The sequence below is a fragment of the Neofelis nebulosa genome, chromosome 7 (genome assembly GCF_028018385.1).
Source record: "Neofelis nebulosa isolate mNeoNeb1 chromosome 7, mNeoNeb1.pri, whole genome shotgun sequence".
Lineage (NCBI taxonomy): Eukaryota > Metazoa > Chordata > Mammalia > Carnivora > Felidae > Neofelis > Neofelis nebulosa.
The window spans coordinates 134,999,449-135,012,145 of record NC_080788.1 but is presented as its reverse complement, the minus strand read 5'-3'; the positions used below and the strand labels follow the sequence as shown (position 1 = coordinate 135,012,145).

At 52.8% G+C, this 12,697-nt stretch overlaps 1 protein-coding gene across 10 annotated transcripts in view; it reads left to right on the top strand.

The window, feature by feature from the left end:
• Window positions 1-12,697, top strand: part of TTC7B (tetratricopeptide repeat domain 7B) — a 255,882-nt gene that overhangs the window by 219,735 nt on the left and 23,450 nt on the right. For all 10 annotated transcript variants that reach the window (XM_058740002.1, XM_058740004.1, XM_058740003.1 and 7 more), the window contains one exon: window positions 2,970-3,172. In XM_058740002.1, coding sequence (XP_058595985.1) covers window positions 2,970-3,172 — 203 coding nt within the window. The remainder of the gene's footprint in view (window positions 1-2,969; window positions 3,173-12,697) is intronic.

The window sequence follows — 12,697 nt, the reverse complement described above, 5'->3', positions numbered from 1 at the left end:
TAAAAATTCTAGAAGCACTCGGTCCCCACTCCCAAGCTGGTCTTTTTTCATAGTGATTTAGATGACAGAGGCCCAGTGTGTCACCCACCCAGTCAGCTCTAGGCCCTGGGGACCTCAGAAATGTACACAAGCCCACCCCCAAAATGGGAGCAAGTCAGGAGCCAAGCGTACAGTGGGAGGAACGTTCTGTACAGCTCTCCCGAGTCACTGGCACACTCAGGTAACCTAAAACCGCAGTGGGCACGCAGCCGGCTGGCTAGAGCCGGGAGGGAATTGCATGGTGAGAGACATCAGACGGCCCTGCTGTGTCCTTCCCAGTAGGGGCAGACTTTCACCGGGGACAAACTTTCACCCTTGTTCCTGCAGAGTCCCTGTGTGTCATAGGAGCTCAGTAACTACCCGGTGAGCTGAACCTCCAGAGGACGGGAGACAGGCACGGTGCTGGCATTCCTACCGTCAGGGCTCGGCTGGATTTCAGTGGCCCGAGTTTCCACGTCTGAGGGACCCCTGGGCCAGCCCGTCATGTCTGTGCTCCCTGTCGAAGAGGGCACCCACAGATCGGAAGAACAGACGGGCAGTGCGGGGCCCGCTTTCCCCAGGGCTCTGTCCCTGCCTGAGGAGTCAGTGGTTGGTGACCATCCCTGGGAAAGAGAGGGGGCTCGAGGAGAGGGGCCATCAGGCTGGTTGAGGTCAAAAGTAGTCAACATTAACACACCCCAAGTGTGTGATCCACACCTGCCCTTTTCCAGCCTCTGGGCCCAAAGCTGCAGGTGGGAAGACAGAAAGTGTGCTGTCCGCGAGCGGACCCCAGACCCCTCACAGAAACACATCTAGGGCCACAGCCATCAGAGACCGCAGAGGCCGGGCTTCCCTCTGAGGGGAAGAGCTGGCTGCCAGGGATGACGGCTATTGAGCAGGCCTCAGTGGGGGGAGAATGGCACCACAGGAAGGGGCAGAAGACTGGACACATGTGTGGAAACAGCAGTGGCTCACCAGAGCTTAGGGTGTCGGGGAGCAGTAGAGACACAGGTTCGTAAGGGCCGTGGAGCCAGTCATCGAGGGATCTGGATGCTATCTGGGGTCAGGGCCACTGTTCTCTGTAGAGGCCCAAACCAGGCTCTGCCTCCAACTTGCCCCGAAACCTTGGACAAGTTGTTCAGCCTCTCTGTACCTCAGTTTCCTCATCTGTACAATGGGGATAAAATAATAGTACCTATGGCATATCGTGTGCCGATGAAGGAGAAATGAGGGCACTTCCTGGCATAAGGCACAGGCTTAATGAATGTTAGCTACTGTTGTTGTTACTGTTATTCATTCATTCATTCATTCATTCATTCGCTCAGCGACTCTTCCCTGAGCTCTGACTGGGCCAGGTGCTATTCCCATCCCCGGGGACACAGCGGTGAACAACACGCACACAGTCCCTGTGCTCGTGTGCTGATGGCTTACGTTCTGCAGGGGACACACAGACAGCACAGGAAACCAACGAGAGGAACCTGTTGGTCGAAATCATGGAGGACAAGAAAACAGCATGGAACAGGGTCATGCTAGTACGTGGGGAGCAGCAGGCTAAGCAGGATGGTCAGGGAAGGCCTCCCTGGGAGGCCGCTAGAAGGCAGGCTGAAGGGCGTGAGGGCTGAACAGAAGCAGTAGGCCTTCAGGAAGGGGCGCTTTTCTGCAGGTGGGATGACCGGCCCCGAGCTCTGCCTCAGGAGGCTGACCTGGCAGCGGCTGTGTGGGACAGACAGGTGTGGCAGGCAGCAGGTAAGGGGCCCAAGGAGGGCCTGCCCTGGTCAAGGCAGTTCCAAAGTGGCCTCCAGTACACAACTTGTGAAGTGCACAAGGAAAATACTAGGACTTTTCTATTTCTTTTGTGTTGTGTTCTACTCCTTCTACTCTGGCCTGCATTTTATGACACATAACATATTACTGTACGTGTAACTTGGGGTCATGGGTGCAGACGTCGCTGACCACCAGGGGTGAGGGGGTGGGGGTCCAGGCAGGAGCCGATGAGCCGGGGGCTGCCTTGGAGGTAGAAGCAGTCAGTAGGCCCCAGGGCACAGCGGCCGGCCGAGTAGGACTCTGGGCAGTAGTCCTGACAGATTCGATGAGGAGAGAGGAGAGGGGTCTGAAGTCTTTGGAGACACCTGCCCAGCGCCGGGAAGAAGGTGGGGCCGGGGTCACAGGCCTCAGGAGAAGAGGGCACTTGAGTGTGCCCGAGAGACAGTGCGCGATGGGCCCTTGGGGAGGCAGGGGCCGCAAAGCGATTCAGAACTTCACCGTTGAGAGCTGAGGCCTGACATTGCAGGAAAGGTCGTTTTCCTGCCTTTTTGAAAGTGACAGCTTGGTTTTCAAAGGGCTTTGTCGGTGTCATACAGTTAATGGTCTCCAGGGCGCAGTAGCTTTTACCGGTCGGAGGGCAGGGTCTGATGGAGCCGCCGTTTTATTTCATGCCCGTGAACATGGCAGCCACAGTCCGCTCCCTCCGTATGCTTTTTGGCGTCAGGAAAACAGGCCGGAGGGCAGAGCTGTCCCCCTTGAGGGGCCGTGTGCCTCTGGTTTTCTTGGCCTTCAGCTCGTTCCGGCCCTTTCTTTGTGGTTGTCGGAGCCGAGGGGAGGTGCCCCGGACACCAAGGCGCCCTAGGTCAGCCCTGAGGGTGGGGGTGGGGGGTGGCGCCAGGCAGGCCTCACTCCCCTCTGGCTGGTGGCGACTCGTGTACCTTCCAAGGCCCTACAGCCAGAGAGACTCGAGTCCCGGTGTAACGGAGGGCGGGAAGGGCCGTCACTGCAGCTGTTTCGACTCAGGCTGGGGGACTGGCTGGCTCTGGGCCCTGCGGATTCCAGATGGGCCCCTGCCAGACTCCCGTGGGGGGGTTGTAAGCGTCCCCAACTAGAGTCACAGCCGTTCGCAGGGCCTCAGAAGGGCAGCAAACCAGTAAAGCATCTGTCTTCTGCTCTCCCCCCCACAGCTGAAGTCTACATTGGCATTGGGAAGCCTGCAGAAGCCACGGCCTGTACTCAGGAAGCCGCCAACCTCTTCCCGATGTCCCACAACGTCCTGTACATGCGTGGCCAGGTTGCCGAGCTCCGGGGAAACCTCGACGAGGCCCGGCGGTGGTATGAAGAAGCCTTATCCATCAGTCCCACCCACGTGAAGAGCATGCAGCGACTGGTGAGTCTCAGAGCCAGGCCGGGACCCCGCTCCCGGGCCGGGGCTCCCCTCGGGGCGACTGGCGGGTCTCCTCCGGTTCGGAGGCCCATGCGGTTAGCCTGCCAGGCTGTCACACAGCACAGAGCCAGCGGCGCCATTTCTGTGTGGTTTATGGAGCCCCTGGGAGTTGGCGGTGCACAGCCCTAGCAGCCCTGCCCCGCGGTCCTGTTCCACGCAAGGGGCAGGCATGAGTCACCAGTCTCCTGGGCACTGCCACTGTCACCTTGGTCTCTGTGCTGCCACGTCGGGAGGGTGTTCCCACCCTGGGAGACTCCAGCTTGTCTCCGAGGCTACTGGCTGACAGGGGCATCCTGTCAGAGGAGGGCGGGATGGGCCCTCTGGTACCGAGAGGACCCAGCTAAGTCACCCGGTTTCCACACTGCGCGTGTGTGGTGGCTCCCCAGAAATGCATGTGCGCCCGAAGCCTGGGGGCTGCCTGGCTGCTCCTCTCCCTGCCTTGCCTGGACTCGGCTGTCCCTCCACCTCGTTTTCGGTGGGGTGGGGGAGCAGACTGATCCCTCCGCGGGGTTCGCATTGGTGGCATTACCGTGTTAGGCACACGCATTGAGCACAACTGCCCCACAAAGCCGCCGATCTCCTGTTATTCTCCCGTGAGTCTGAATGGAAACTCAAAAGCTACCCAGAGTCTGAGTTGCTGATGAAAAGCCATACTTGCTTCTCTGGGCCTGCACGCCAGGCTGACGTTTGGGATTTGCGCTTCGTACTTAGTGGTGGGATATCTGTGATTTCGTGAGCCACGGGACAGAGGAGACTTGTGGTGAAACTGAGGTGGCCTTCGTGTCAGCAGCCCTTGGGAGCCTGGTGTCCGTAATCAGTGGTCAGCGTGTGATACCACGAGTGAGCAGTGGACGAGGAAGTCTGGGAACAGCGTTCCGGACCCTGTGGTGTCAGTTGCTCACTCTTTAACTTGTGAGCCTGCCTAAGCTCACAAAAAGAAAGACCCTAAGCTGTCTGCACTCCGTTTCCTTTCTGTAAAATGAAAACAAGCAACTAAATAGGCTGGGAACCTCCTCCAACGCTAGGAGGCTATGGTTTAGTACCTAAGAAATAAAATGTTCTCCAAAGGATCCCAAAGCCTTAGTTCTCTTGCTACGTCTCTTAGTGATATTGCAAGATGTAGAAGGGGTTCAGCAGTTTCAAAAATAACTAACTACCAGTTTTCTGTTTGTTTTTTTTTTTTTATATTTAAAAAAAAATTTTTTTTTAACGTTTATTTATTTATTTATTTATTTATTTATTTTTTTTTAACATTTATTTATTTTTGAGACAGAGAGAGACAGAGCATGAACGGGGGAGGGTCAGAGAGAGGGAGACACAGAATCTGAAACAGGCTCCAGGCTCTGAGCTGTCAGCACAGAGCCCGACGCGGGGCTCGAACTCACGGACCGCGAGATCATGAACTGAGCCGAAGTCGGCTGCTTAACCGACTGAGCCACCCAGGCGCCCCTCCAGTTTTCTGTTTTAAAAACAAATCAGACTGGGGCGCCTGGGTGGCTCAGTCGGTTAAGGATCCGACTTCGGCTCAGGTCATGATCTCACCGTTCGTGGGTTTAAACCCCCATGTCGGGCTCTGTGCTGACAGCTCGGAGCCTGGAGCCTGCTTTGGATTCTGTGTCTCCCCCTCTCTCTCTGCTCCTCCCCCACTCGTGTTCTGTCTGTCTCTCTCTCTCTCTCAAAAATAAATAAACATTAAAAAAAAATAAAAATAAATCAGACCTTATAATTGCAGCTACTTGATTTTTTTTTCACCTTCCCTTTATGAACATTTTGTAGCTTGGTACAGCTTTATAAGTAATTTTCCATATTATCCAAGCATTAGTCTGTTTGATTAAAAATATTACATGGCTTTTCATTTTTGTCTCCCTGTTGTAAGAGGGATTTGGTACAGAGCTTCTCAGATCTCTGTGCTTTTTGGTAGAGCATTGCAGAAGAGGTATAATCAACACCATGTACCCAGCCTTTTTATTGAAAAGAAGCAGCATATTTCTACCTCGGGGCCTATGAATTATTCAGACAAGTATTTCTTGTTCATCCCCAAGGGGAACATGAGACAAAAGATCGAGTAGGAAGATCGCACCAGGAAAGTTTTCTGTTTCACGTTTGGAGCTTTTCGAGTCACCCGAGCTCTCCAACAAATGTCAGATGCTCGGCTTTCAAAAGGAGTAGCCTCAGGCCTGGTGAGGGGAGCTGGTGAGCGGGACCCAGGTGAGGCCGGGCCATCACCAGCAATGTCTGAGCCTTGTCTGGCTCAAAGGCATTCTTGCCAGTAGAAAATAGTAATCATAAACCCTTAAGACTTTTCTCAGTGCATCCTGACATATTCAGAAACTACGCAGACTAGAGGCAGGTTGAGGCCAGCAGGCCTACAAAGTTTAGGTCTTGATTCTTGGAGTCCAAAATACTGCTCAATGACTATACTTGGTGTGAGTTCCAAAGGGCAGAGTGGATGGTTCCTTCTTGGTGACCTTGTAAATGATGCACCATGGCCTGTGTTCTCCAGACTACCCCCCACGGTCCATCTCACAGCTGGCAGATTCCCTTCCCGCTGGTGCTGCTGGGTCTCCTGGTGTCTGGGGGGGGGGGGGGGGGCGGCCCCCAGGACCCCCAGGCCCTCCGGCCCCAGGCTGCACAGAAAAGCTGTGTTTCTATGGCTTGGAGCATAATAAGGGAAGGAGGCAGCCTTTGCAATAGAAGCTAAGGATGAGGCTCCAGGCCAGAAAAGGTGTGAGATTAGAATCCCAGCTCTGTCCCTCACTGGTTTGGGGACCATGGGTAAGTCACCCTCTTTGTGCCTCAGTGTCCTCAGATGTATAAATGGGGTCAATACTAGCACCAGACACAAATTAAACACAGAACCGAAATCTCTTTATTAAGGCACAGTAGGTCCTTGCCTCTGCCCTCATAGCAACCAGACTGATTTGCAGGCCCCTAAGTTGAGGGGAAGGGGTCAACAGAGAGGTCAGAGGCCTCTTACCAGGCCGAGTCCCAGGGAGGAGCCAGGAGCTCGAGACTTCTGTGCTGGAAGCAGGGTAGAAACAGCCAAGATGACGGTTCTGACACTCGGGGTGAGGAGTGTGCAAGTGAGGGCTTGGGTCAGGCCAGGGCGAGGCTCAGAAGATCACAATGAGGAGTTTGAAGAGCACGAGCACTGGAGACCGCTGAGACCAAACCACGAGAGTCAACCACAGGGGTTCCCAGGGAAAGAGCCGGCTACAGGCCGATTGCGGGTCGTAGAAAAAAACCAGAGGGTGGAAAGTGCGTCCACGCCAGCAGTCAGGCTTGGAGAGGAAGGAGGGGAGCCGGAGGGACAGTCGGAGGGAGCTCTTCTGAAGGAAGGAAGCCACGACTGTTACAGGTGGAGCCCAGGTGGCAGATGGAGAGTGCGAAGAACCCAACGGTCAGAAGCTCTGCCTGTTTCGTGAAGAACAAGGATTGGTTAGCTTCTAGGGCTTGTTAGCAATAGCATGTGCCAGATTGTCCGGCTCGGAGGACAGGGACGATTTAAGCAGAAATGCAAACACGTTAATATTGTTAGAAAAGCAGTAATGACTTGGAGGCAGATGGTATTCACTAAGGTTAATAGAAGGTCAGACTCGACAAAAGAAAAGTAAATTACACCCAGTGAAAATTAACACTTTTCTAATCGTTTCAGCCTTCATCTATATGTTTAAATTCACATATAGAGAGAAGGGAGAAGAGAAATAATGTGTTGTTAATGATTTGGCACAAGATAAGGGAGGCAGAGAGCTGAGTGTGGGCAGGTATTAAGGGAGCAGGGAGCTGAAGGGATAAGGAATTACAAAGTAATGTTGTTGACAAGGGGAGGAATTCATAGAATGATCAGACTTTTCCCAGAAAATCTAAAGACATATTTTCATATCATTTTGCATAAGTGAATACATTTACATACATTTCCATGCCATGTTTCGTCCCCAGGACCCAAGATGAATTAATGAAACACAGAGCACCCTTCTCCACATCAGTTGTCCTGTGACCTGGAGTGGGGGTGGGGGTGGGGGGAGGGAAACAAGGCTGTCAGTGGGCTGGGGGCAGCTGGGCAGCACTGCTCAGGCCCAGGGCAGGCATAGAGACTCAAGGTAGCCAAGGACGGAATTACCAGGACAGGGACAGGCTCTGCAAACAGGGACGTCTGCTCAACATCTGATAACATCAGCCTGGGCTCATGGGGGCAATGCGTGAGATTGGAGGATGAAAAGAACAAGAACTTGCAGGAGATGAATGAGCACGGCAGGGAGCCAGGAAGGTGATATGGAGAGGAGCTGATAAGGCGAGGAGGGGAAAGTATTGCTAAGAAATAAATGTATCCTAGATCATATTACCAGGATGCTCAGGTCTTCTTCTAAACCACTTGACAGGTTGAGAGAAGGCATGGAACAAAGGCTGGGGGGAGGGGGGCGGTGCTGCCCAGGGCTCCCAGAGTGGACAGCACATGGAGGGAAGGACACAGGGCTCTGAAGAGGGCTGTGAGCCTGAGAGGAACCAGGGGAGGAGGGGCTTAACAGAGGCACTGGTGAGCCAGAGCCTGCACCTCTGCAGGGGGCAGGAGGAGAGATGGCGTCAGGGGTCAGCCTTCACCTAAAGCAAGTCTTTGTGCAACAGAGGCAGTGATATTCCAGAGCTGATGCTCAGAGAAGAGAAAACATAGGGGCCATCCTCTTGAATGTTGAAGTTCCCGAGACAAGGCCTAGAAAGGGACAGAAGCCATCAGTCATTCAAAGGAGGGCAGCCAGAAGACTGGGGAAGGTGGTAAGTTTCACCACCTCCCCCAGAGGAAGTAGTGGTAAGAAACCACTGGTGGATCTCCCCAACGAGAGGGGAAGATGGCTGGGAAGAGAGGAGGTTGGAGGTGATGGGTTAGGCTAGGCCATTTGCCCAAGGACTGTGGCTGAGGCTTGTCTTCTGTGGAAGGGTCATAAGACATGAAAACCCCCAGTGCAGTCAAGATGGCTTCTGGCTAACAGTTTCATACTCGGGCTATCTTTTTTTTTTTTTTTTCCTTAATGTTTATTTATTTGGGGAGAGAGACAGAGAGCATACACGTGGGCATGTGAGCAGGGGAGGGGCAGAGAGGGAGGGAGAGAGAATCCCAAGCAGGCTCCGCGCTGTTAGCACAGAGCCCGACATGGGGCTCAGTCTCATGAACCATGAGATCATGACCTGAGTCAAAATCCAGAGTTGGACACTTAACCGACGGAGCAACGGGCACCCCCATACACAGGCTGTCTTGAAGGGGTTTCTCCATGATCTAATGTTTTCTGAAACATCAGAAATCTGAAGTGACATTAACAATGTTAGAAGTAGTGCTGTACTTCTGTTCCACGGCAGTGCGTTAGTGGGAAAGACGCAGGGAGAATGGCTGAGCTGTTGGAAAAGCGCGTTCTATTACAAAATAGCAGGGGCGCCTGGGTGGCTCAGTCGGTTAAGCATCCGACTTCGGCTCAGGTCATGATCTCGTGGTCTGTGAGCTCGAGCCCCACATCGGGCTCTGTGCCGACAGCTCAGAGCCTGGAGCCTGTTTCAGATTCTGTGTCTCCCTCTCTCTCTGACCCTCCCCCGTTCATGCTGTGTCTCTCCCTGTCTCAAAAATAAATAAACGTTAAAAAAAAAAAAAAAAACGAAATAGCAGAGGCACGTCACATCGACGGTGGGTTTGGAAGGAGGACATCAATTATGCAGTGCAGTGGGTTATGTCTTATGGATTGTGACTACATTTTAAGTTGTTTTAACAGCTCTAAAGTTTGATCCAGAAGTATTCGTCACAACGAGGCTGGCTAATGACATTGTTCAGAGGAGAAAAAGGCTCCTCTGAAGTTCAAAGAAGGGCCCGAAGTTGGAGCTTTCTTTTAACTGTCTTCGGGCTTACATGCCTGTTTACTGTGAGAAAAGGCTTCATCCCATTCTGCATGAGGAGCCAGAAGGATTGCAGAGAGGGTTGGAATCGAGGGAAAGAGGTGAGCTCTGGCTTCCCTCCGGCGACTTGCACTGCTAAATTCTGAACCTTTGGTGTTTTTTCTCTCTCCCATCTTTTCAAGCGTCCATCTGTTTAATGAGATTTGGAGGGGAAATTGCTTGTGTCTCCTCTTTTACTGGTTAGAAGCATGTTTTCCAGTTTGTGCCTCTGTTGGCAGAGAGGTGCAGAATGAATGGGATGGAGTTGCAGGGGTTCATTCCAGAGACAGGCATCCTGTGTCTGTGTATCTGTCTGCTTTCGGCATCAGTCTGGTGGGGGGCTCTGGGGTCGAGGGCGGCCCAGGGCACAGACACATCGGGCAGGGTTTCACGTCAGCACGGCTCGTTTTCCCACTGCAAAACCTGTCTTGAAGAGGGGCCCTTGATCTCTAATGCTACTCTAGGTAAGACAATTAAGCCAATGAAATAGCATCAAGATACCCTTCCTCTTTCAAACGCTGATCTTTGGAAATGGATCTCTTTCATCTGAAGTATCAATTTTCTTCCTGTACATAGAATGATTGGCAGGAACAAAGCCTTGCCATAGTCAAGTGAGAAGGCTCTTTTATCTATTAATTGCATTTTATTTACTTGATTGTTTTTTTTAAAAATGCTTTTCAAATTAAGACCAATTTTTTTCTTTGAAGAACGACCTAATGAAATATTTAGATGCTCTCCCTTCCCTACGCATCTGTGTGCTTACGGAGAGTACTCTTTTTTTTTTTTTTTTTAATTTTTTTTTTTTTTCAACGTTTTTTATTTATTTTTGGGACAGAGAGAGACAGAGCATGAACGGGGGAGGGGCAGAGAGAGAGGGGGACACGGAATCGGAAACAGGCTCCAGGCTCTGAGCTGTCAGCACAGAGCCCGACGCGGGGCTCGAACTCACGGACCGCGAGGTCGTGACCTGAGCTGAAGTCAGACGCTCAACCGACTGAGCCACCCAGGCGCCCCAGCAGGTAGACTTTTAACACCTGGCACTCCAGATCCAGGAGTGTCAGGTAGATGAGTTATGGCAGGGAGAGATGGAGAAAAACAAGTTCAAGAGCCAACTTGACCTTGACAGATGTCATCATTCCCCTTTTACAAAGACCCCCAAAGCACCGGGTGCCATCTCCCTTGAATGGACTTTGAGCAGGTATCATGGGAACACGCTATTTTTAACTAGGCTAACTATTTCTCTATGCGGAGTCCTTTGGGCGTTTGTTGGCTTGGCCTTGGCACAGTCCCTTCCCACCACGAGTACAGGAAGTGACACCGAGGCGGGGACTGGAGGATGCAGCCACACAGTTTCACACGAGACCATGGAGGCCGAGTCAGCTAGTTGATGGAATCTTCCAGTGCAGCGGGATCTGAGTGTGTCACAGGCCGGGTCTCAAAGAGGACGTGTTGTGCTATAAGGTGGGGCTCCTGCCAGGTGTGGTTGGCCCAGCCAGGTCCCCAGGCCAACCTGTAGCACCTGCTCCAGAGGGGCAGCCCTCTGCCCCGGGGCCCTGGGGGACAGCAGTGGGCCCCTCTCAAGTTCAGACACCCTGTCTTGTCCCCAAATGCATGCTTCTTTGTCAGCCCCTGTGCCCCATTTGAGGGTGGCAGTGGTCACCATCCGTAGGCCAGAGGCTGCTGTGGAGCAGTGTCCAAGCCATCCTGCCAGGGTCAGCCCTGGTCTTCCAGGCCCCATGTGTCCCAGGCTGCCTGCTCTCTGTCTCTCATTCAGTGAGACGATCACCCTCCGAGAAGCTGACCCATAATAACTGTGCCCATGAGAGACCTAGTTTCAGACTAGAAAGTGAAACGGTAAATTTATAAAGATTGATGCCTTTCCTGGGCCGCACCCCTGTGCTTTCTCACCCCTCGTCCTCCCCAGAGGCACTCCCCCTGTAAGCCGGATGTCAGGCTCCACGGCCCATCCCAGAGACCCCATACTGAAATGGCTGTCCCCAGGCAGCCTGGGGCACCGAGGCAGACAGGTGGACGTGGCAGGGACCGAGGGATTGGGGCTGTGTCGATCCAGGCAGTAGCCCCGCCTCTGATGCAGAGAGAGACCCTCTTCCGAGGCCCCAGACTCTCTTGCCCTTTAGGCCAGAGCATCTCGCCTCTGTCCTGTGGTTACAAATGAGCCAAAGAGAGGACAGCCTCTGCCCTCGGGAGTGTCAAGGAAAGGGAGTAGTGTGTCACATGTGGCCTAGAGCAGCCCGGTCCTCCTGCCCCAGGGTGCCATACAAATATCATTAAATACCATTTCCTGTTTAAGGAAAACAGACACCCAAACACTGATCCTTCTGCTCAAATGAGTTCTCTTGTGGAGTTTCTGTCAGCCACCCCCTAGTCATCTCTTCACTTGCCCCGATGGTGACCCAGGACACATCCTCAGCCCTTTTTATCTGGTTCCCTCCGTAGACTGTGAGCCTGGTGTCTTGTTCAGGGTGTGACTTCTGATCTTGGCCCCAGGCTGTGGGAGCCTCTGTTTGTAACCCCCGTCCCTACCCCAAACCCAGATTCAAGCAGCTTCCCTTGTTGCCACAGCACCAAGACGTGTCCCTTGAGGGTGGGCTCCTCTGGCGAGAGGAGAGGGGGCCGTGTCGCTCCAACTGGGTTCGCACGGTGCCCGCGCCCGTTTGGGGGTAGGATGCCAGCAGCGGTAGCGACAGTGAGCCTCCCAGAGCCAGGTCGGAGGTGCGAGCCACATGGGGAGGACATCTGAATAGGGGGAGGGATCGGAAATCATTTGGGGGAAGAACCAGGTAATTGAAAGGGTTTTTTTTTTATGACTCAAGCTATGTCCTCACATCCTTTTGAAAATGCGTATTTTTAGCTTAAAGCATTTTCCGTTTGTTGGCGTGTATGTCCTCCTTGGAGCAAAAGGAGTGTCACCTGGAGATGTAGAACTTCCGCACCCACGTGGCTTCTGTGTGGCTTGTGGCCCTTGATCTTGCCAACCCCTCCCGCACTAAAAGCCCTCCCACCCCAAACAGCATCCTTTGGTGCAGAGATACTCTCTGCAGACATTTTCTGCTTGGTTTTTGGATTCCTCCTTCCCACTGCAGCATTTTCTCAGTGCTGGCCAGGGAGATATGGCATCAGGCCACCCGGCTTTCAGCGAGGACTGAAATCACAGACCCGGTGCAGGCTCCGAAATACCAGCCATGTCCTGGGCCTTCCTTCGCCGCGGCTTAAGGAAAAAATTAATTCTGTGTTTATTTCTATTTTCTGTTTGGGAGTCTTAGATGACTAATTACAGGCAGTGCAGTTCAGTGTCTCATTAGTAATTATGATCTAAAATTATTTAAAATCTGACATACTCTATCCAAACCATTTATTCTTAGAAATTCTGGCCCATTATTCCAGTATGATTTGACATTTCACTTCCACTGCATTCCTGCCTTGCCACGGTTGCTGCTCCCTGGCTTGGATCAGACTGTCTGATCCAAGTTTTCCCTTATCTGGGTTGTTCTGTGTTCCCAGATACCTGCCCCTAATTCCCCTTCCTTATTTCAG